Source organism: Meriones unguiculatus, chromosome 20, assembly GCF_030254825.1.
Source record: "Meriones unguiculatus strain TT.TT164.6M chromosome 20, Bangor_MerUng_6.1, whole genome shotgun sequence".
Lineage (NCBI taxonomy): Eukaryota > Metazoa > Chordata > Mammalia > Rodentia > Muridae > Meriones > Meriones unguiculatus.
In genome coordinates this window covers 33643832-33668991 of record NC_083367.1, presented here as the reverse complement: position 1 = coordinate 33668991, position 25160 = coordinate 33643832, and the positions used below count along the sequence as shown (strand labels likewise).

The 25160-nt window shown below is 37.2% G+C and overlaps 2 protein-coding genes across 3 annotated transcripts in view; one reads left to right on the top strand and one right to left on the bottom strand.

Annotated features, from left to right (window-relative positions):
• The window catches only part of Hsf2 (heat shock transcription factor 2), a 28619-nt gene extending 23253 nt beyond the window's left edge, over positions 1-5366 (top strand). The window contains exons 11-13 of one of the 2 annotated variants that reach the window (XM_021657402.2): positions 1060-1113; positions 3608-3692; positions 4120-5366. In XM_021657402.2, the coding sequence (XP_021513077.1) occupies positions 1060-1113; positions 3608-3692; positions 4120-4418 (438 nt within the window). In that variant the 3' untranslated portion in view covers positions 4419-5366. The remainder of the gene's footprint in view (positions 1-1059; positions 1114-3607; positions 3693-4119) is intronic. The other variant, XM_021657403.2, reaches the window with a different exon arrangement.
• A 2812-nt stretch (positions 5367-8178) lies between these two features.
• On the bottom strand, positions 8179-24392 carry Serinc1 (serine incorporator 1). Its single transcript, XM_021657400.2, has 10 exons — positions 24232-24392; positions 19590-19751; positions 15293-15462; positions 14290-14369; positions 13925-14062; positions 13177-13346; positions 12983-13073; positions 12018-12162; positions 11685-11915; positions 8179-9628 (listed from the first exon to the last, which is right to left on the bottom strand). Exons 1-10 carry the CDS (start codon positions 24268-24270, stop codon positions 9493-9495), a joined length of 1362 nt encoding a protein of 453 aa, XP_021513075.1. The 5' UTR covers positions 24271-24392; the 3' UTR covers positions 8179-9492.
• Between the last annotated feature and the right edge of the window lie 768 nt (positions 24393-25160).

Genomic DNA, 25160 nt, shown 5'->3' with positions numbered 1-25160 from the left:
TGGTCAGGGCCTCATCCACTAATGATGGCTTTTCTCTTTTTATTTTTAATTGACTTTTGTATATAACTGTTTTAAGTTAGAACTTCTGTTATTTGGATTCGTCTTAACCATTTCTAGAACATGCTCTACCTTCTCAGTGTTACTATACCTAAAGTACTCATCGATCTTCCAAATGCTTGACTTTCTCTTTGAGCTGATGATACATAGCACCTGGTTTTATTAAGGTCCCTTTGTTTCATCATCTGTATGCCTCTGTTCGTGCTTTTCTCTCCTCTTGTTCTCCAAACTCCTTAGTGCTTCTAAGCCCTACTAATTATTGTAAGACTAGATTGTGTATGAGTATAAGTTGGCTATTTAATGTTAGTATTGTCTTTTAGGTTGTAAGCCCCTGGAGAGCAGAAATACATATTTTCATAGTGTCAGTGATTTCTTTCATGCCCCAATAAATCCCTGTGTAGTAGATTTACTAGGATTTCGAAACTTATGACTTGAAAGTTGTATTTATCAGTTGGCTGGACTTTGAGTACAGCTCATAGGTACTATCTTACCATTTGCTAACTTCTTTGCTATGTAGGAAATAAAATGAAGTAGGGATGTCATTTTGTCAGACGGTGCCACTTGATACTCTTTCACTGTCAGTAGAGTCTATGAATGTGTCACCTAATTAAGTAGGTAGGTAGTCAGTGAATGCTTAGTGTCAAGACATGCGTCTCAGCCTTTGGTGCTGTGTACAGACATGTAGAGTGAGAAAAATAAAAGATAAAATTGAATGGAGATTAATGAGGAGATAAGAGTTCTGGGGAACTGTTTATGTCATGATTTACCGCACTGGAGAAATTCTTACAACCTAAAATCCCACTTAGTGCATGGGCCCACTTGCTTTGCCTTTGTTCGCTTTTCTTTCTGCTTTTCTGCTTTTCCAAACTTGTTTTAATCTGTGGAAACTTCCTCGTGTAGGAGTGACAGCTCTTCACTCATCATGGTTGTATAACAATTTTTAACACACAGATCTTTTTAGATATTTTTTAAACTTATCATCTTTCTTGTTTGGTCTTTCAGCTTTTCACTAGTTCTGTGCAGATGAATCCCACAGATTACATCAATAATACAAAAGTAAGTTTTAATTCATGTTGCTCAGGACCCATAACTATAAAAATATGAACAAAGTCCTAGTAAACATACATAGAAAGTATATCACTCAATTATAGAAAACATTTTATATTCTTACCTATATGTGTGCTTGAGATAGATAGTCAAGTACTAGACGGAAAATTAGCATTTGCTTATGGGGTTATTCTTTTTACTGCCCAATTCTGGCACATGTGGGATTCATTCTCAGTAGGAAATCAGCCTCATAGTGCTGGGAAATCACCCGGCCTTGGCTTGTTCAGACATTTCTTTGAAATAAAAATGACTAAAATAGAATTTCTGTATTTTCTGTTCTTTCTGTAAAAATTTCTCAATTTTTTTAAGTTGAAAATAACTGGCCCCTATTTTTTCTTTAAGTTTCTTCATTTGGTTAGCATTAAAAACAGTAACTAAAACAAGGGTCAGGTTTACTAGGTAGGGGCTGTATGTATATATTTATTCTTTTTTTTTATGCTATAAGAACTTTTACAACAAATAATATCCAGTTGTACTTAGCAAATTGCTAGGAGATTCTTAAAAATAATCTGTCTTGGCAGATGCTTATATATCTTTGTTATTTTTGTATAGCTTAATTGTCTTGACTAATTTGCTCCCCGTATCTAAATATGTATACCAAACTGTCCAATTCTTAATTTTTATTAGCTACAAAATAAAACAAGTTAAATTCTGGACTAATGAAGTCAGTTACAGTCTTGTTCCTTGTAATCTAGAAATAAGGCATCTCAAATAAATGTGAATGATTATAGAGTCGATGAGCAGAGATTTTCTGTTGTCATGTATGAAATGATGGCCTGGCCAGTTTTCCCACAGTTTTGAAGTTTTGTTTATATTGGCTGATTCAGAGCCTCAAAACTTACTGAAATTGTAAGTAGAAAGTTCATTGTGCATTGTTGGATGATTGGCAGATGACATACTATATCTGAAAATGGCCAAACCTCCTAAATATTTTTTGTTTTGTAAGCTGTATGTCACAATTGTGAATGCTATAACTGTGGACTAAGTAGATATGAATAATGTGGTTGTGTTTTGATAGACTTTTAAATAAACAAGCATAAGCTGAATTTCACCATCATTTGCCTAGGCTTATAGTATGATTTTTGCCATTATATTAAGTGCTATTAGTGTAATAAGTATAATCACATTATATTTTAAATTAGTGAATATGCTTTACTGTTTATTGCCAAAACTGAGTCATTGTTCTTTGATTATCCTCTTTATTCTAGAAACTAATTACTTAGAATTTTCAGGAATATCAGTAATACAGAAAATTACATATTGCTTTTGGATGTTATGAAATATATTTAAGGTTGATGTTTTTATTATAGTTCTAAGTTCGGTAATTTGAAAATATTGATTTTATCTCATCGTTTTGTTCATGACAATATATGACATGTATCATGATATTTTCTTAGTGTAGATACATTATAACTGAGTGGTGACTGGTAATGAATAAGAACTTACATGGGAAAATGCATTCATAATTTTGGTTCTCAGGTTTAAAATATCAGCAGTGGCATCCTTGGGAAATACCTCTTTTAAGGAGTTTAAAAATGTATTAACATTTATGTATTATGACTTTTAAATGATGAACTATTTTTCCTTAAATATTTGGGATGGTTTCGTTTTCATGCTGGAGTCATTGTTTTTCCAGAATCTTGGAGACTTTTACTGCTTCATTTTATGATAGCTATCAGGGGAGTGCAGGAATTACACAGATGTTTATTGTACCATACATGGTAAAGCAGCATGTAGAAATATGGTAGTACTTGGTGATAGCTGGTTCTTAGCGTGTTAGGGAACAGTTGAGCCCCGTCTGCACCTCAGAGTTTGAACTCTGATGAGATGCTCTTGTAGCTCAACAGCATTGTAGATTTAAGTCCCCTGTGGTGACTGGAAGAAAGACAGTGACTAAAGAATCAACTGAGTTGAAACAAAGGAGTCACAGAAAGGACAAGAAGAAATACAGCTAAGGTGTGGAAGAGCATAGTTTAGAGATGTTACCATGTCATCCTTAGCAACTTGAGTGCACTTATTTGTCCAGGCTCCTCTGCTCATGTGGAGAGCCTTATGTGATGCATTTTTAATCAAACTGTTTAAAGTCTGTAATTCGTTCTACCCTCACCAGCATATGAAGCTGTCTGTCCTTGATTTATCCCTGTCTTTTTTCTTTGACAGCTCTGACTGTCCTGTTACTGAAATGCCCATTTCTTTCATCCTACTTTGGGTACTTTATTCTTGAGGACTTTGCCAGTCTGGTTGACTCCAGATTTCTCTGTAATTTGTCTTTTCTGACGTTTCTCTTTCCAGTATATTTCACATGTGTTGATGTTATTTTATCAGTTTTTAATTTTTGACACTTTTAAGAACTATGAAATGCAAAAAAGTATGTATATGTATGTGTGTATATATACGTATATGTATATACACACACACACATACACACATATTTTTCTTCCAGTCTGAAAATAAGGGATTAGAAACCACCAAGAGCAATGTTGTTCAACAAGTTTCAGAAGAGGGAAGGAAATCTAAGTCCAAACCAGGTAAGTGTGGAAGTAGTCTGTCTTTCTGTAGGTTTTTCTTCTAAGAATTTCAATATAGAATTTCAAGTAAATCCTGGGAGAATTAGTCCTGCTCAGCAGCTGAGTGGGCCGGACCCTTGCACAGCATGCGAAAAGCCCTCGGTTCGGTCTCCAGCACTCCACAGCCATCCAAACAAGTGAAGGCTGACTGCACACGTGGCCCCTGAGGACGCTGTCTCAAGTTTCTAGTGTTTAAACAAAGCCTAAATGGTGTTGTAATGGTTCTCGTAGTTTCAATTTTTTCCACTTATTTAACATTAAAAGATGAATTTCACAGCTAAATTGCTGAGCCAGGGTCTAACTTTCCTGTCTTACATGTTCTAAAATTTAGTGACATAAAGCATATAATTTCTTAATTGGTTATATAATTTTTTTCTGATCTTTATAGATAAACAACTTATCCAGTATACTGCCTTTCCACTTCTTGCATTCCTTGATGGGAACCCTGCTGCTTCTGCTCTTGAGCAGGGGAGTACAACAGCAGCAGCAGAAGTTACACCCTCTGCAGATAAACCCATAGAAGTTGATGAGCTTCTAGATAGCAGCCTGGACCCAGAACCAACCCAGAGTAAACTTGTTCGCCTGGAGCCACTGACTGAGGCCGAAGCTAGTGAAGCCACACTCTTTTATTTATGTGAACTGGCTCCCGCGCCTCTGGATACTGAGATGCCACTTCTAGATAGTTAGACCCCAAGTGGACACTGTGTATATATTCATCAAAGTGATGAAGTATTTATTTTAAAGTATCATTTGGTACTCTGGTTTTGTAAATTACCTTTTGTTTAATCAGATACTGTGGAATAAAAGCACCTTTTGCTTTTCTCACTAACCACACTCTTGCAAAGCTTTCAGATGTTACTCCGCTGCCTAGGTATATAAATTTTAATGCACATTATTGGCATATCTTAAGTTGAATTCAAATGGCCATTTTCTCCAGTTGTAATTTGGATTTTTTTTTTTTTACACAAATATGACCATTAATCCCAGTTAAATGTGTTTATTTTCAATTGAGTTTAATGTCTAGAACTGAAGTAGAAAACTCTGGTCCAGTTACTTTTATTAGAGATTTTTCACTTGGCTTATTTTTAAAACTGGGAACAAAAAGTGCCTGTATCTTGTAATATTTCATGTCTCTCTCTGTTCAGAGAAATTCTTTTATGTTCATGAAATATATTCATGCTAACAGACAAGGCAAAGTGTGCAAGAGTTATCAGCCACTCTGGAGTGCTTCTAGCTCTGCAGACACAGAATGTGGAGGTGGCTGCAGTCAGCCCGGCCCGCGTAGACTAGTGAAGTACGTTTTCTGGTTTGTGTTCTTTTGACCATGTTATTTAGTAAAATAAATATGACAGATGTCGAGTACTAGTATTTGTTGAGTCGTCTTTGGCAGTGATGCCCACATGAAATGATTTTCCTTCTCATAGGAAGGAGGCTTTAAACTGTATGTGTTGTCCATTTTATCACACTGTGAGTCACATCAAAATCTTTGTGCTTTACCTGAAAAGGTTGAGGCTTACTGTACATTGCAGTAAGGCAGGAATATGATGCTTCTGATCTTTATGTGCTTTAATGTTCTTTGTTTAAAAAGTATACTGGCTTGCTTTCTATGTTTCTAATAAAGAGCTGAGAGAAAAATTCCTCTCATTGCTGTAAATAAGATGAGAATATTGCCACCAAATGCTGACATTTTTTGCAGTGTAAGAAAATCAAGTGAATTTGTCCTTTTCAAGAATTGGAGAGGATTTAATGCCACGCTAACTTAAAACTTGGAGAAGTCTACATTCTGGCAAAGGCCTAGAAGGAGTGCATTTAATTCCTAAGTACTATATACAATTATATAGTATTTAGAGAACACTTCCTTTGGCCATACTATTCCTTGGGTATTGGAATTTTTCTTCTAAGTGGTAAATTAGAATTCTAATAAATTGACAGGAAAATTGTAGTCTAGCATTTCCTGTTCTTTTCTGACCTTCCTTCTGTCATCATCTAGTCTACATTCCTTCACTGCCTTCATGCAGAGAAGTACACAGCTTTTAAGTATACATTCACCAAAGGAACTGCCTGGGCTTTCGAAGTTGTCCTACAGGAGAGTCACCTATACCTCCTGCATACTTGCTTTGTAGACTTATCACCTGATAAGTTACGTTCTGAGCTTTTGAGGTCAGTCTGTTTTTAGTATTTACTGATACGAAAGAGTCCAAATTTTGTTAAATTGTTAAAAAGATACCTTTATTTTTCCCATAAATATATCTTTTACTGGGATAAACAGGACTCAAGGTTTAATAACTGCTATTGAGCATCAGTTTTGGTTTTTTTATTGATACAGCAAACATTAAATGAAGAAATTTTCTTACAGAAGATATCAGTTCTTTTAACATTTATAATTCTATGAGAATACAGCTAGTCATCAGGTTATATTTAATTTTTCTGAAAGAAAAGCATCAAAAAGGTATAGACAGATGTGAAACTAGACAAGAAGTGAAAGTGAGCCTTGGTGCCATCCTCTACCCAAATCTGAGCCTGATTTGTCAGAAGAGCCCTATCTTTACTCCTGTGTAAAGGCCATACACTTTGAACAGCCCAGCAAATACAACAGGTTACAGTATTCTTCCATGTGACTCCCAGTTGATAGAAACTTCTTGCAGTCAGCTCAGCTGGTTTTTGATTCTTCCCAGGCAGCTGGGGCTTCTCTGATGGTCTTTGAGCTCGACCTCCTTTCTGTCTGAGGGCAATTTAGTTTTTACCAAGTGCATCTGGTCAGTTTCGGGAAATTACTGGGCTGTTTTGAGTTGTTTTCCTTCCTGCTAAGGATGCAGTATTTTAATCTCAGAGGAAACTGTTACATAATGAGGAGTGTTGTTTTCCACCCCAGTTGTCGCCAGCAAATAGCCTTTGGTCTGGCCACAACTTCTTACATATATATGTGTGTGATATTCTGACTAAAGGGATGAATGAGCCACAAAGGAAAAATAGGAAACTGATACATCAGTGGGTTCCAAAACAGTGATTACACTTGTTCTTATTAAAGGTTAATCTTAAACTGGCTTGGTATATAGCATGTAAGCAGAAAGAGTACATGATTTTAAACGTAAAGGTGGCCACGGGTTAAACTTTAACTTGTAAAGGCAAGCTACTCCCGTATCTTGTGATTGTTTTTTCACTGACCCAGAATTTAAGAATTTCCTTACTAAATTTGTACCCAATGCTTAGTCATTCACCCACCAAAAGACATCTTTAGTTTTGGCTGTTTCAAGCTGTTGGAATGGTTATAGATCAGAGTTCAGTTCTCAGTACTAGTCAAGCAGTTCACAAAACACTTTTAACTAGCTGCAGAAAATCCAGTGCCCTTCTTTGGCCTTCTGTCTTGTCTGTCTGCGGCACCCCCTTCCCATCACACACCCACCACACAGTTGTTTGCCTAAATACTCTAGTTTGGCAGCTCCTATAATTGGGTATCAAATGTCCCATGTTGACAGTGTGGTTCCCAAGATACTCATGGGCAGTGATGGCAACTTCAGAAGGTGGGACCTTGTGGGCAGATCTTTGAAAATTATGTGACCTCATTCATTTTGAGGGGTGAAGAGTCCAGAATCTTGTTCTGCTATGGTTCTCACTGGTATAATTCCTTGGTACCCCCGAAGAAATGAGAACACTTGTGTACTGGAACCATCAGACTTAATGAGCCAAAATAAACCTTTTTATAAATCCTCCAATTACTCCATTTAGTGATAGAAAGGTAATGGATAGGACTATTCTATCAGTACAGTTTTGTGCTAGGTAGTATTTATGCCAACTTCAAACAGGCTGGGGCTATTTGCAAATAGAAAGCCTCAGTTGAGAAGATGCTCCAACTGTACTGGCCAACAGGCAACCCTGATGGTCATTTTCTTAAATGGCCTTAATGGAGTGGCAAAGTCCATTGAGGTGGTACCACTGCTGGGCCAGCGGTTCTGGGATGGTATAAAACAGGCAAACCAAGTCATAGGGAGTGAGCCAGTGAGCAGTATTCCTCCACGGCCTGTGCATCAGCTCCTGCCCTGAAGTCCCTGGATGGTAGACTTCAACTGTGAGATGAAATAAACCTTTCTTCCCCAAGTGGCTTATGATCATGATGTTTTATCACAGCAATAGAAATCTTGAGACATTTTATTGTTGGCTATATGAAAAACACTGACCACAACTTTAAAAAGAGATGGCTGGTGGAAAACAGGTGTGCAGTGTCCTCCAGACTGAACTGTACCTCCTGCAGGTTCTTTAGGGGTAAGAACACCATTTTTGAGAACCAACTCCAGGATTCATTTACAAACACAAAGAGGGTAATTTCAAAATAATTCATTTGTCAGAAGTCAAGGCAGAAAATGGATATTTGACAAGTTCTTTTCACAGAGGAAAAAAAATTGAGTTAAATCCACCTAAATTTGTAATGCTCAAGAACTAACACTACACATTTTCTCTGAATTCATTTATTTAAGAGAACACAGCCATTCAAAATTGTGAAATAGTATTAACACAGAATAAGGTTGGGAAATGAAGATAAGTTGTTATATTACATTTGCACAATAAATATTTTAAGGAAGCAAATACATATTTTAAAAGCTTTAACTAGACACACATAAATAACTAAGCATTTTTATCTAAATTAAGTGGACTACTGATTTTCAAGTTGAATATGTCAATATCATGGCAGTAAACAAACATTTTAAGCATGTCTAGATATGTAGTGTAATTTAAATGGTCTATTCTGCAAGTTCATTATCCTCCTGGTCTTTATGTTTGGACAAAAAAAGCATGCTAGACAGCAGCACTACATAGCGCACAAATTACCCACCATTATTTATAAAGCGAATTACAGATCTGGATACAAAAGTTGTTATGTCAGAGTGCTGGCTACTTTTTGTAGACTACTTTTTGTTTCCCAATGTTGCCATTAACTAACTTTTGAGTTAGTTGACTTTATTTTAAAATGAGAACTGGACTATGAAGTACCTAACCCAGAACCTTACTGGGTTTCCCGTTTTGATTTGTAAACTTAATTTCAAAATTTTCTAACAATGATTAGTCTTTTCAAAAGCTTGTTTAAATGTTCAGAGTTGCTTACATCTCCATGAAATCCATAGTTATGTGTTCATAAAGACCAAACAAAGTTCATTTTTTGGAGAAGGCCACTCTTTCCTACAGAGAAAGATCTTAGATCACACGAGTCTTCACTTTAAAACACATGACCAGTGACTTTCTGTGTAGGCTCTTGTTACTTAGCCCCCCTCCACATCCTATACTGTTTTCCACTAAACAACATTCTGTACCGAAGTAAAATCCTGACAAAATTAAAGTGACTCGCATCTTTCAGACAACTAGCTTAGGACTTAGAATTTTAAAACAGCTATTTGCTTTGCAGTCCCCTGTAAGGCAACACATTAAGTATTTAAAAAGGCAGCCATACACTTAACGTTTCTAAAATAGCATAAGGTCTAACACAATTTTGAAACCAAATGTCAAAAATTTTTCTCGTATGTACAGAGCAGATGATATGCCTATCAATGTCCATCTTTCCTAATTTGCCACTGTATTAAAAATTCTCCCTTTGCAATTCATATCATCAGTACACTTAGCAAGAACATGGATAAAATGGCAGGAAATCTAATTCATGCAAGAGAAAAATAGTAAGTTACACAACAGCACATACAACTTTACAAAAATTGGGAATACTGTTAATGTCAAATAAACAGTGACCAAAATGGGGCTTTCATGCCAGAAGTCCCACTTAGTCAAAATCTCGATTTGTAAGAACAAGCGGTGCCACCAGTGTCCAAACATACAGGACAATGCCAATCCAACTGGAGGAGATTTTCACCCAGACTGCTGTCCACTGACTCTTCATCTCGCGAGAAGGCTCATACCTAAAATATGAGGAAAAATAGAAGTGACAGGTGGATTGTGTTAGTAAGCCATCAAGCTGGTAGGCCCCTTAATTCAAGCTTCCTTTGTATGGAGTCTGATATCAATGAGGAGTAGCTCATCCTGTTGCTATGCCTTCCATAATGCTATAGCAGATCTTTCACACAGTTCTGAGGCACAGTATGTAATTCATACATACTATTAAATAAAAGCAGAAGGGAACTCAGTAAGATGTGTCTATTCCGTCCAAGGGTGGGATGTTTATGGACTCCCTTCTCAACCCCACTTCCTCCCCTTCTCAGATTTTGACAGGTGGGGAAGGAACTATATCCTGAAGTTAGCTAAGTTTTGTACACACACATACACTTTTTGGGGTTTTTTTGAGACAGTTTCTCTGTGCAGCCTTGGCTGTCCTGGAACTCACTCTATATATAAGGCTGCTTCTGCCTCCCAAGTGCTGGGATTAAAGGCATGTGACACCACCGCCTGGGTTAGCTCTAAATTTTTAACATTTACTATTATAAGCTATCAAATTTAGGAATTTTATAAAATATTTCATAATAAATGAGTAAATACTAGCCTCAAAAATATCAGAAAACTGTATTTTTTCTCCACCTTTTTCTGGTTCATTAAGTAATGATATGCTGTTTAAAGAAATTAATTAAAACTTAACGTCAAACATACTTGTCTAACCACATAGGTCAATGCCTACTTTGTTTAGAATCTTTTGGTAATCATTTGAGACAAAATCTAAAAGTTTAAACAGTTACTTTTATCAGTAAAGTATGAATTAATTTTGATGGGGATTACAAAAAATTATAGTTAATAGCATGGTCTTCTTGTGAGACTCCTAATAATGGGATTAGGGGCTGACTATGACTGTTGCTGGCTTTTAAGCACCCTGTTCTCCTACGGGGTTGCCTCATCTAACCTCAACAGGAGTAGAGGTACCTAAGTCTTACTGCAACTTGATATACCATAGTTGACTAATACTCATGGGAGATCTGCCCTTTTCTAAGGAGATGGGGGAGCAGGGAGCAGAGGGGAGAGGGGGGGGGGGACCCAGGGTAAGAGGAGGGGAAAACTGATAGTGATGGGAAAAAATGAATATATTAAAAGTGTCTGAAAGTCAACTCATATTAATATATTTGCATCAAGAAATTTCAGACATCTGTTTTTTTAACTTTAACTTTTTGTTTTACGCATTATATGATCATTTTGCCTCTATGCATGTCTGTATATACAGTGTCCATGTCCAGACAAAGGTATCAGATCCACTGGAAATGGATAATTGTGAGGTACCCTATGGGAACCGCAAGAACCTGGGTCCTCTGGAAAAGCAGCCAGTGCTCTTAAGCAGAGTCATCCATCTCTCCGGCCCAACTTTTCAGATGTTTTAATGATACAGTTTAAAAAGAATGATCTTTTTAAAAACTATGCTGTTACTACAGTATAGTATGTTAGGAATAAATACAGTTAAATAAAAGCTAAACAATATGTTAAACAACTGTTAACATGAATTTCAGTTAAAACATGCTTATACAGTTTTCCATTTAAGGTTCTTCAACATTTGGAACAATAATGTTTGTGTAATTTTTAAAGAAGTCTGCAATTATCACACTCTCAGAATTCACTTTAACTACAGAAATACATCAGAGAACTAGAATGTACTTTGGAGATCAAGAAATGGCTGAGCAGGTAAAGAACTTGCCTTGTAAACATTAGGACTCAAGTCAGATCCCCAAAATTCACATTTTTAAAAAGCCAGGTCTGGTGCCACTCACTTGTAATTCTAGCACCAGAGAGGTAGAAATGGGAAAAAAAAAAAAAAAAAATCAGTAGAATTTTCAGGCTAGCTAATCTAGTGTTCCAGAACAGTGGGAGAAAATTGTGTACAAGGCCTCGAATACGTTACTTCCATCTCTGACCTTCACACACCAGGTATACATGCACATACATATACACAAACATGCACACACACATACACATACCCATTTTACAATAGAGTCATGGAAAACACCACCAAAATAATCTGAAGTTACCATAAAATGTAAGTACCTGTACCAGTTGGTAAGGGTCATCATGATATAAAGTGAGGCCAGGAAAAGCATGAAGTGAAAGAAAGAGTAACTGTAAGTGACACCATCCCTTTCATTATCTACAGCTCGGTGAACATCATCACCATCTTCTAGTGATCCATCACTTCTGGCATTCCCATCTTCTATTAATGTTGACTCATCACTCGTTAGAGTCAGTTTATTAACCTGACTATTGTTGGAGGTACGGATGCTGCATGAACAAAATCAGAAAGAAAAGTTTTGTTTTCTTTGTTAACAAATGATTCTTTAATCTACATAAATCTTGTAAAAGTAGATTCATAGCCTGTCTTACCTGGAATAAAACACACACAGCAGGAAAAGAACCAGGCCTATAATCCCTTGAGGATGCCACCACTGAACAGACTGCCCATCCTTTGGAATAGGGCGTGTGGTATTGAAGCCAATGATGCTTAGTAGACTTGGATTACAATTTGTTTCTATAAAGTACATTAAGGTCAAGTTAAATATTAGAGTAACAAAAAACAAATAGGAACCTCCAAAAGGGTTTAAAAAGGTACAAATTAACAAAATACTTAAACATAATTTGTATGTTTTAAGATAGAAAACTAAAATCACTTTTTCCAACCTTATCTAAGAGCCAAGGTATCTACATCAACAAATGAGTAAAACTTAGATAACCTAACTAAAATTAGTACATTCAGAAATACAATGCAAGCTCTTGTAATCACTTTACTATCTAACAAAACAGACTTCACAATTTTATAGTTGGAGGTGGGGGGGTTACCACAACATGAGGAACTCTTATTAAAGGGTTCCTGCATTAGGAAGTTTGAGAACCACTGCACCAAAGTATCCAATATATATTCATTTTTAATTCTAACAAATCTAAATCTTCAGTCTCCACTTTACTAATGAAAACTACATAAGGATAACTACTCAAGCAAATCGTCAGTGGTATTTCAAAATTACATATTTTGGGGTGAGGGGAAAAGATTGTCTATATGCTAAGATCCCTGTCTTTGTAATAACTAAAAAAACTTTTAATGAGTTTACAATGAGTCAGAGAAAATATCTTAAATATAGTGAAAATGTATGATTTCATATGATTTTTAGAACTATATCATTTTGTAGTGAACGAAAGACTAAGTGAAAAGAAAAAATAGCAATACATCAAAGATGAATTGCTTCTTAACATGCTTTATTCCTCAACTAGCTGAATTAATTTCATCTCTTAAAAATGACCAATTTTGAATTTAATAAATCCATACTGCATGACTCGTTATAAACAAAACATACCTGGTTCATTGGTCATAGCAGACCATGTCAAATACATTGTGTAGACTGTAATTACTGAAGACTGTAACAAGCCAGATCTTGGTTGTGATTCCTACGAGCAAAATATTAATGCTGATAAATATCTGACATCACTCTCATTTATAAAAACTTAGAAAGGGAAAGGCTTTATAAAATGAGTGCTAAGAAGTGCATACTTGGATCTTGGGCAGTATAGACATCACAGAGGCACCAATGCAGAGGAGCATGTTGACACTGATAAATGCCTTATTTTCCGAACAACTGGCTGGGTGCGTATAGTAGACAAAAAATAGGATGACGGCAACTAAAGACAGCAGATAATTCAGAGCTGTGGCTGACAACAGGGCTGCGAAAGAAAGACAATTGAATTTACAAAAGTTAATTTATAAAATACAACTTATTTTTATAAAAGTATTAGAAAATCAGTATGGTACTTGTTTTTAAATAAATCTTACGATTTTTGTAACCAGTCAACTCAAGCTCATTATTATAATTATACTACCATAGAAATCCCCTTAGGTGTTAGGCGTCCTTTGCATTTTTATATAGTGTTCCAGAGTTTTTGTTTTTTCTGCTTGTTGCTGATGAATTACACAACTCTGTTTCTAGTCTTCCCATTAAATTTTGTACTTTAATGTACTGGGAATTTGGCTGCAAAATTACAGCTTTAAAGAAATGAACTCTGAGCATCATTTTGGCTATTCAAGGCTCTTTTGGTTTCTTTTACTGGTTTCCAGATAAATTCCTGGTTTATAAGTCACAAAACTTTCAACAAGTTGCTAATATATAGTCACTCAGAAAATTAAATTGAAAACCTCTTTATAAGAAATTAAAATACAAAATTCCTAAGTGATTTCCTTGCAATCTATCCTGTTCTTATCAATGTTCACTATACTGAGGAAACTCTATGAAATAAAAGCTTACCTGCATACCAACATCTTGAGTTCCCTTCTTCCATTTTTTCAACCCATGATTCATTCCACGAATGGGCAAAATCAATAAGTAAAACGAGTTGTATGAGGATGAAACAAAAGGCACCTGCCATGCCTACATAAAACCACACTAAAAGAAAAAAATAGTGTATTTAAGCAAAGGGATGACTGCTTTAGCTTTTATTATTTTCTTAATAATATGAATACAAAAAGGATAACAAAATTGTATGCAAATTGATTTTGCAGCTGCAGATTAAAAAAAAAACAACCAAACAATAGTCACAACTTTAGATAGAAGTTACTTTGGTTTCTTACACAAAACAAAACATTACCATAGAATATTTTTAAAATTCTCACCAGTTGTAAAAGTGCCTTCTGGGATGAAGAAAGCGCCAATAATAATTGCAATTGCTGTAGCAAATTTAAAGAACCAGAATCTAAAACAGAAACAAATGTTAATAAGCACCCAAAAAAATAACTCAAATAGTAAATCTTTTCTGAACCACTTAAAAAACTTTGTTAACAGATCTAAGCATATATTGAGGATGAAAAAGACCATTATATAGGCTATTGTAAAGATGATCTTAAGAAGAATGTGCCATCAATTCTTTTAAGAATACTGGCTTCAATTCAAAGGTATGAGTTGATAACATGTGAATATATAAAGTATAATTTCATTTCACAAATGAATAGCTTTAATTAAGTTATGACAAATGCCTACATCCAAAACAGTAATTTAAGACAGCCAATAACTAATAGAAAAAAGAAAAACTTATAGAGCATTTTTTTTATTATTCTAGCACAACATTTTAATTTTCTGCCTTTGGCACAACATATCAAAAAAATAAACAATAAAACATTTTTTTTAAAAAAATTAGTTCTTAAGAAGAAACAGATAAAATTAAAACATTCAAATAAAATACCAGATGAACTACTCAATATTACAGGAGATTCACTAAATTTGTACTTTTTTTCTTTCTAAGTTGTGGAAAACAATCATCTAGAAGATCAACACCAGTTTAGCAATACAGTTTCTTTTTGGCTGCCTTGTAGATCTAGGAAATTGAGAGTTCTATATAATAGGACTGGTTTACTAAAACCGAAAAGAAGAGGCAACAGCACTCTTCCTTTAATTACACATGTACACCCTCCTTTGAAATTAAAATACATAACCAGAGGTGATGCTGATAGATGACCAGCACTACTATTTAATATCCAAAGCAAGAGTTTCTCTAGTAAAAGCAACCATTTTTAGAACTTTTTTATGGAAAATATAATTCTTTTGTAATTTATCTAAAATTCAAAATCCCTGGGAGGAAAAAGTCTATCTCAACTTTTCTCTCAAGTAACCAAAGCATACCCATTGTGGACCGCAGCTCTAGGATCACTGCTGCTTTTCACTTTGATCATCAGTAAAGAGAGGAGAAGATAGAACATGGCCAAACCAAAGCACAAGCGATACACAGCTTTGTAGCCAACCAGAATATTACAAGGAACAACACCCTTCTCATTCTCACAGAACCCAGGAATCTAGAAAAACAAAACAAAATGGGTTTATGATCAGTACTTTTCATGAACTAAAAGTTCCACGTAAACTGTAATTGCTTTAAAGGTCAGAAATACACACACACACCACACACACACACACACACACACACACACACACACAAAAGCCTGCTGCATTTTAATCAGGTAAAATGGGGGAAGGGGCAGGGAGGTTGGAGAAGTTAGGGCCAGACATGGTGGCCCAGGAATTTAATCACATCATTTGGGGAGGCAGAAGCAGGCAGAGCTCTATGGTTTCAGTGTCAGCCTGGTCTTGGTATACACTAAGACCCAAGCCAGCTGGGGCTACATAGAGAAACTTTTTCTCATTAAAAACAAAACAAAAAAAAGTTATAGCTTCCAGATAAACACATAATAAACAAACAATGGCCAAGTATAAGATGGATGATTATTCTGAGCTACAGATTTAATTTCTTAAATATGTATTTGAGTGTTACATAAAAACAAAAATATACACTTACGGTGTACCATAATTCTAAATTTTATAAAACTTGCATTCTACTGTGATATACTGAATTATATATATTTGTTATGTGGGAAGAAGTGAACAAAAGCTTAAAGAATTACATAAAATATCACTTGTAAAATAGTAGCGAATAAAAAAGTAGCTTTTTCAAGCCAATGCTTTTTAAACAGATTTTGAGTATAGGACCTTTAAATGCTATTTGTGATCATAAGGATATTATTGACTTAACTTGAGCTGACAGTATATTCATATTTTAATTTAGAATCTTGAGAAGCAGCAGTGACCCATTTTAGAAAGGAACACTGGGTGGAGGTGGAAAGTTGCAGTACAGACCTTTTGCTAGGCAACAAGGGTGAGGCTTGCTGTCCATCAACATACACATAGGCTCACAGACACAAGGTCACATTGAAATCAGAATGTAAAAAGGGAACTTTTGTGAGGGAAGTGGCAGTATGTACAAAAATAAACTGTTTCTCCCAAGCCTAGCCCCAGGACTCCAAGGATACTCAGCTCTAGATATTAGTTTTGTACTAGTTATATCCCAAGTCCCTACCTTCATCTATCCTTGGTACTGAGAGACCAAAAAGATTAAGAATTAGCAACTATTATTACTTAAGGCCTGAACTATGTGGGTGGAGAATTCTAGTAATGCCCTGAGGGGAAGGACTGCCTTACTGCATTCTTTCCCCACCCACTAGAGATAACAGTTGCTAGGAAACTGGCCCATCCCCCTAGGGAGGTACATCAGGTCATTATGGTCTGGGAACCTTCCTCTAGCCAATCAATTCAAAATGTAGCATTTTGACCAATAGATGCTTGCCAGGCAGAAATTGCCCCTGCCTTGGGCATGCTGGGAGGGACCAGAATCTATATATCACCCAACTAACCTGGGCATGGGGCGCTTGGGAGCCAAGCTGCAGCTTGTAATTTACAATAGAAAGAACATCATGTATTTACAGCGGAGTCTGTTCATTCCTGGTCTCTTGGGGTTCGTGAACTGGGCAGAACAGTACATTCACAGTCTTTTCCAGTTCTGTCTACAGCCTGCCTGCTTGTGGTTTTTCTCATTGCTTGTTTGTTTGCTGACCTTCCTCTTTGCTAATTTCCTTTAGAGCTGTTGATCAGGTTCTAGCACTGCTAACCCTGAGTCAGTTTCTACAGCATATGCTGCCAGGATTTCAATTTCCATCTCAGAACACATACTTAACTCTGTCTGAATTAGTGTTTTCTATTTCCTCATGATGTATAGTGTGGCTTCCATAGCATCTACCCAAAATTCATATTTCAAATTTATTTATGAATGTGCATATGCCATAGTACACTTATGGAGATCAGGGACAACTCAGGGGAGTTAGTTGTTTTTCTCTTTCCACCATGTGGGTTCCTGGAAAAGAACTCAGTTCATCTAGCTTGGTAACAATTGCTTTTAGCCATGCCACAAGCCATTTTACTCACCCTAAAATTCCTATCTTGTAGCTCTAATCCTTAAGAGAACAAGATTAGGAAGGGAAAATGACTAGATCATCAAGATTTATCCTTCATAAAAGGCTCTGTGCCTTAATATAAAAAGGCATGATACAGCTTTCTACTCCTTTCCTTACAATGTGAAAATGCAGGACTTCAAACAAAACAAGATTCTCACTGGAACTAAACTTTGGCACCTTAGTCACAAATCTCCCACATCTAAACACATAGAAAATAAACTCCTGTTAATCCACATTTGTAATATTACTGTTTGGCAGCCTGAACTACATGAACACAGGCGTGTGCTATAGCAACATTTTAATATTCATTTTTGATTATGTGTCTCTGTGGAGATGTGTGCCCATGGGCCCTGAAGAGGGCTGTCAGATCTCTAGGAACTGAAGTTCAAACAGCTGTAAGGAATCCAACAGTTCTTGTCATTAAGAAGAGCAGCAAGCACTGAACCACCTCTCCAGCCCTGTGTCTGGGTTTAAAGCATGCATTTTCCTCCAAGTTTCCAAGAACTGCAACTGGACTGTTAAGATTCTAGCACTACCAGTATGTGAATGTCAGTCATGACGTCCACAAAATCCACTTGAGGCTTAGTCCCTATTCCCTCTTGATCCTATTATTTCAATAGCCTCTATACCACTAAGTGTTTGACTTCTATCTTCACCATGGTTATCTTGAGGCATAATTTGCTCAACACCTTTCCCAGTCATTACTGCTTCATTTTTAGGTACTGCACTTAAATTTTACTTATTTTTAAATGTCTCCTTTTCAGGAACAAAATGAAAACTCACAACGTCGGCTTTCCTGTCACAGTGACATTACCAAGGTACAGTTTTCTTTACTTTTTCATTGATATACATTAGTTATACCTAATGGCTTTCATTGTGACATTTTTGTACATACATATACTGTACTCTGATCATATTCACCCTGATCATCACTCTGATCATCTTTTCTTGTCTCCCTCCCAACTCCTGCTGATCTCTTGTCATCTTATTTGTCCTGTTTCTACTTTCATGTATTTTTTTCCCCTTTGCCCCAATGACAATTTTGTTAGCGTTGCTTCCAGAGAGGTGAAGGGTTTTTTACAGGACCACAGCCACCTTAGCACTAGCTACACCGCTGAAGAAAATGTTTCCCTCCTCCAGCAACTACTAACTGCATGTAAGTTCCTGAGCTAGAGAGCCTGTGAGTCCTCTCTTTTTCCACCACTGGATGTTAGTGGGTCCAATCCTGTGTACATCAAAGATGCTATGAGTTTGCAAGGACTCAAGTATGCCTCAAAGCTAGGACTTGACACCATTCTTCATCTTCCTCTGGCTCCTATATACTTTTTTGTCCCTACTTAAATAAGCAATGTTCTCTGAGCCTTGAAGCAGTGACACAGATTTCCTATTTCTGACTGAACATTCAACTATCAACTTATTTTCAATACTAATCAGTTTTTAGGCCTCTACAGGTACTGGTGTCCACCATAAAAAAATAAGCTTCTCTGGCCAAAGACAACAATACCACTGATCTATACATTTGAAGAACAGTTACTGAGAAGGCTATCTGATGGGTAGTCCATTCAATAGACAGCAGCATGAGCATCTCCAGTAGGCCCAACACTCTCAGTTGAGGCTTACAGTAAAAGGCTTTTACTAAATACTCCTTCCAATGCAGTAGGTCTCTCTAACAGGCATGTCACTATTGTACCTTTGGACATATCTTGCCTGGCTAGTTGGTACTGTTATTTGCAGAGTCAACAACTGAGTACCACTATTGGCTACAATTCTTTCCCAACAGCCTGTATAGCACCCACTGGTATGATGAGGGCTTGCTGGCAGAAAGGAAGTGTCCTGACCACTTCCAGCCTGATTTCTTTATGTACCGAGACTAAAGCAAGTAGTGTCTTTAGTAATGGAATCTACTATCTAGTTCTGGTGGGAAACCAACAATTGAAGAAATTGCCCAGGAACATATTCTGTGCTGCTATCATAAAACTGAACAAGCTACCTCATATTCTTTGTCTTTCCTGCAAGAATTATTACCTACTAAAACTGGGGTTACACATATTGCTATATTTTTATATTGCTCTACTTTTAGTACCCAAAAGTTATGTATATTCTACAATTTTAGTCCATCAATAGTAAAACAAAAGACTGACCTTATTCAGTTGTTCTTCCATTCCTGGTATTAACATTACACAAGCTACACACACTCCAACAAGCAAGAAAAGTGCATAGATCAATCTAGTCACAGTGGAGTTGTTTCCACTAGGGCAGCACCGGCACAGCAAACATGGGGCACTGCCACACAGACATGGGATCTGGGGAAAAACATCACAGATCATCAGAGTTTAAAATGGCTCAACATTTGTTGAAACTATTCGTTGTAGACAGTGGCAATTCAAAAAGATTAAAAGTATTTGGTTTGCATACATTATCTATACACTCTAAATCAGAAAGGCAAAGATGGAACAAAATCAAACAATACATAGCCTTTGTCCTCTAAACTAAGTAAAAGTATTTAAAAACACGGAAATAGCCAACAGCAACCAAGATTTTGCTAAGATTCCTAAACAGCACAGTTAATACGCTCACCTCCAGCCGTGCATCCCAGAGAAGAGTACAGCCAAGAAATTCTGTGAAGTCTCAACCCAAGAAAATAGAGGGAGTGGGGTGTTGGGAAGGGAGGGTATCATTCAATATAGCACCAAAGTGAATCGGTATTATTTTTTTCCTCTTCCAACTTTTTATTAACAGCAATAACACTACAACAAAAGGCTCAGTGAACAACTATTTAACAAGTGGCTGGCTTTCTCTAATGAACTCTAGGGATGAGTACCCTCTGGACCAGGAGAGCCTAACGTGTACAGGGTGCAGGCGTTAAGAAAGAATATCTCAAAAAGGCAAAGTTTAAGTATTCTCACAAGGGTTGGCCGTATCCTGGACTGAACTCTACCAGTCACAGTCAGGTGACCAGGGTATTCCATCTCTAGAGAAAAGAATCACAAACATTCCAGGGAAAGAGCATTGTGGTTGACAAATTTCTATAGCCTATATAACTGGTAAGACATACACAAAGCAGCTTGCACATTATGCTTCAGGAACAGAAACTGATGGTATAACAATTATGCAAAAATACATGTACAAAAGAATTCTGTGACTACAAGATAAAAAATAAGACATTTTAAATAAAAATACTCTGATAAAAGGAAGTATCCTGCCGGTGCACTTCATTTGAACGTTAGAAACAAAAGCCAGAGAGGGAGGGAGGGATTCAGGAAGAGTGGAAGGAGAGAGATGAAGGGAAGATGACACAGAGAAGATAGCTCAGAATTAAATGAGAAAATAACAGATCAGGATGAGAGTTGAATCACAGGGATAATGAAAGAAAAGAAAAGGAAAAACCAAAAGACCTAACAAGCATGCTGTCCAGGAACAAAAAGATACTGCTGATAACAAAATTATGGATGGAAAATAAATCCTTGAGATAACTACCTAAATGCAGGGCATGTTGAAGTTCCAGTGCCCATCTTTCTAGCTGGGAGAATGCTCAGCCCAGCTGTCCACCTGACTTGAGACACAGATGGGGATTCAGAGAAGGCAAGGCAGAAAGCATTCCTAGGCAGAATCCCAGCTCTGTCTGTTGGACACACTCACACTCATCTGAATTAGTCTGGGAGGTGTTGGGTAGAAAAATACTACTACTGGGATTACTTGGCATAAAACAGGTTGGACTCATTTTGTCTATTAGAAAGCAAGCATCAAAGACATAAAAATCTTTAAGTAATTCACCTATGTCCATTAATACTAGACTAGTCTTTACGCATGGAAGTATATCCAGCCTTCATCAAGGCCAAACCTATACCTGGTATCTAACAGAACTGGAAGACATGCAGACAAGCAAGAAACACAACCCATGAGGACCAAGTAGCTAGTAAAAGCCAATCTGGAAGGTAACATTTACAATTATTGCTTAATATTACTGTTAACTACACTTCATACAGTCCAGATAGTAGAGGAAGACTTGGGTGTGGAAAGTAAGGGTCTGAAAGAGAATTTAAAAGAAACCTATTAAATTTTTAGAGATTAAAAAAAAAAAAGGTATGTCAATTTAATACCAATAAAAGAGAAAAGAATACCAACTGAAACAAGCAGAGCATGGGTTTTTGCATTTATATTAGGATCTTCACCAGCACAGGAGACAGGAATAAAAGATGTAAAACTCACAGTGAAAGACAAACTGAAGAATGAAGTAAGGGTCTTGAAAGATAACCAGCAAATAACTGACAACATACCAACTACATAAAAGCATACTTTATATGCAGAAGGTGACACTTCACCACACACTGCTCCCCAAATATCCTATCTAGATAGGCTGCAAGTTTTCTCTGGGTACACCAACAGCCTCAGGTAAGTGTTCTGCTGCAAATGACAAAAACACATCATTGCATTATAAATTCAAAGCTGACAAGTCCTACCAAACTGTTCCGTGACTCATAGCAACCAAGAATGTCTCCAAAAGAAAAAAAAAATCACGTTATAAAATAAAAATAACAAATACGTATGAATGTTCGTATGAAATCAGTATTGGCAATTCCTACTTCCTTCTTCTAAATTACTTAACTAACATTACCTATCTAGGATAAAGAAATGATTGTGATTGTTTACAAGGTCTAGTTATTAAAATAAAATCAATTCTATTCAATACACCAATGCTGACCTTATGTTGGGGAAAGGTATGTTAATTAGTGTCTGGCAGTATTTATAGACCTAGGATGAAAGGTTCAGAGATGCTCACATGTAATTTTTCTTTCATACATTTTTGTAGTTCAGCAATAATGCTGTGTAATTATTTTATGAACAAGAAGTGTTACTAATTTTGACTAAGTATGCAAAAAAATTGTTCAAAAAACAAACTTTTAAATTATGGGTCACTTGACATAATTTTACAATTTCAATCATAGGAATATTTGGATAAATTTTCTCTTTCAAAGCTTCCAAGTTAGTGAGCACATTAACTTGGGAATGTGGAAAAGATGGATTTGTATAGCATAATGTAAAATCTACTTATAGATATACACTGGGATTCAATAATTAAAAGAAGCACGCAGAACTAAAGGGATGATCCAAATAGCACATCATGAATCCTCAGATCTGTCACAGGATGGAGAATCATGATGAAAAACTTGGCCGTCTAGCTTCTGTCATATCTAATCCTGCATACTGTTGCTACCTTTTAGTGCATCTAGGTACTAATAAAATGATAATGGCAAGGCAGTGTCAATCTCATCAAAGACATTCATTCACTGAACAAAAATGGAAATCTATGTTGTAAAAGTTGTGATGTAACTTATCCCATAGTGTTTGCCAAAGCTATTTTGATTTAAAACAAACATATACAAAATTTTCTGTAAAACTGAAAGAAGGAAAAAAACACAACAAACAAACAAAAACACTCAAACACCGAACTTGTGACCAAAAAGGTGCTCATAATTAAATAGGAAAAGAATTGGAGAATACATATTCTTCAAACTCTATGATCGCAGTAGAACTGCTGTGTGCCCACATCACAACCAAACTAACTCTAGTATTACAAAATAAATAACGCAACATCTTATCAAAAAACAAGGAAGAGGTTTTTATAACTAATTTTTATGTGTGTACATGTGTCTGTGTGACCATGGGAGCCAATGTCAGCAGAAAGCAGAAGAGAGCATCAAGATTCCCTGGAGCTGGAGTTACGGGCAGTTATGAACTGCCAAATGGGGGTGCGGGGGACTAACATTTAGAATCTAGCAAGAGCAACAATCACAGCTAACAGCTGAATCATCTCTCCAGGCTTTTATTCACTTATTTTTATTACACTAAATGTCACCTTCTGTATAAAAGGGTCAACAGACCCAATTAGGCTCTCTTAATCTCTGAGGTCAAGTTTTCATATCCATCCTCAGATAGCTTGTGGGTCTTTGATGAAAACTAAGCATTTATAATTCAAGCCATACCAAAGCATTTTTAAACTTACAGGCATGCAAATTAGCCAGTACGTAGGTTAATATATTTGCTATGGAATAATTTGGTTAGTCAGAAAATTGTTGCGGATTAAACTTAGAAAGCATAATATTCAAACTCAGAGTGATATTTGAATCCAAATACCTCGCCCAAAGCAATTAAGCTCTTTATTATAAACTTCACTGCTAATATTTTTGTCTACTGGGGGATGGGGTCGTCTGGGCCATCCGGGTAAAGAAATCTTGCAACTATTCTAAAGATGGTTCCATTGTCTAATGAAAACGCAACCTACCCTTACCACAGCATCGACATGCGGGTTGCTCGCCCATGTATTACGTAAAAAAATAAATAAATAAATCAGTGCCGCAGACCTGACCAGCTTTTCTAGGAACATAAATTTGCAAGTACAAGAATCCAAGCCACCAAAGCCGAAGGGGGGGCCAACAGTATGAGAATTTAGAGTATTCTATCTCGATAAGGAGACTGCTACGCCGACACCCAGCTGTTAGGCCGTCCGGGATAACCGGGGCCCAATTCCCTGGAGGCTGCGAGTCAGAACAAAGAGGCCTCGGGGAATGACAGTGCGGTAGCGCGAGAGCGCCGGGCTCGCGGTGAAGGGAGGAAGGCGCCGGACCGCACCCGGCCGAGGATCACCCCACAGGGAAAGCTATCTGCGAGGGCGGCTCCCCGTCCGCTTGGCCTCGCCCTCCCTCGGGCTCCGGCCCCGGAGCGGAGCCGCGCACGGCCGGAGGCGGACGGATCAACCCGGCCACGACCCCCGCGCCGCCTTACCCAGCTCGCCACGGAGCACAGCCCCAGCACGCTCCCCATCGCCGCCGCGTCGCCGGCCCAGAGCGCGCCGACAAGATGGAGACAGCTTCTTCCCTGCTTTTTTTCCCCCGATTTCTTCAGAGCTTATTTACTGTCTCGGAGGCACTTCCGGCGCAGATGCACCCGCCCCTCAGCTCCGCGTGCGTCACTTCCTCTCAGACCTGGGCGGGGTGATGGCTGCCTGGCGTTCGCAGTTCTCGTGCTGGGGACGCCAGGCGTCGTGTCCAGCAGTGCGACCTCCGGGTACCACTGCTAGAAAGTAGATTTCTGGCTTTGCGCAGTGGCCTTGCTTGGCTGTGTACGGAAGACCCTTGCTTACCATTTACTTGAATTTGGACGTTAGAAGGGCTCAGTACTGTTCTGTTACTGCTTTTTGAGACACTGGTTCCCCTTGTGATTTAGCCATCTCTTTTCCTGTAGCTTTGTGGGTTTTGGTTTTGGTTTCTATTCACACACACATTTTGTGCCTGCATCCACTATAAGGAACGAGTTTGGAAGTTGATCACCAGTGGGAAACATTGTAGTTAGAAGAATCCTGAAAATAGAGGCCAAAATTTCAAGACAAATAACTATCACATAGAAACAATTACTTTGTACCTTCTTTGGTTAGTAATGTTATCTCTGTACTCTGCTTTACCCACGTTTTAAACTCTATTTTTAAGTTGTGAAGACATCAGTTGTTATGGTTAGTATTGTGGATTTGACAGAATCAAGGATCAGCTCTGCTCACTCTTGTGGTAAGGATTACCCTGATTACTTCAAGATATGGGCCTTAAATGTGAACAGACCCATGGCAGGTTATAACCTGGAACTGTGTGCTAACATAAGCCCTTCTCGGTAAGCTTCTTTAGTCAAAGCATTTTATTGCTGCAATAACAACAACAATAACA

Coding starts and splice junctions, on each gene's coding strand:
- Serinc1 (XM_021657400.2), bottom strand. CDS start 24,270: ATGGGGAGCGTGCTGGGGCTGTGCTCCGTGGCGAGCTGG. Junction 13,074..13,176: donor CTATACTGCCCAAGATCCAA/GTATGCACTTCT, acceptor TTTTGCTCGTAG/GAATCACAACCAAGATCTGG. Junction 11,916..12,017: donor CTGTGTGTGTTTTATTCCAG/GTAAGACAGGCT, acceptor TTGTTCATGCAG/CATCCGTACCTCCAACAATA.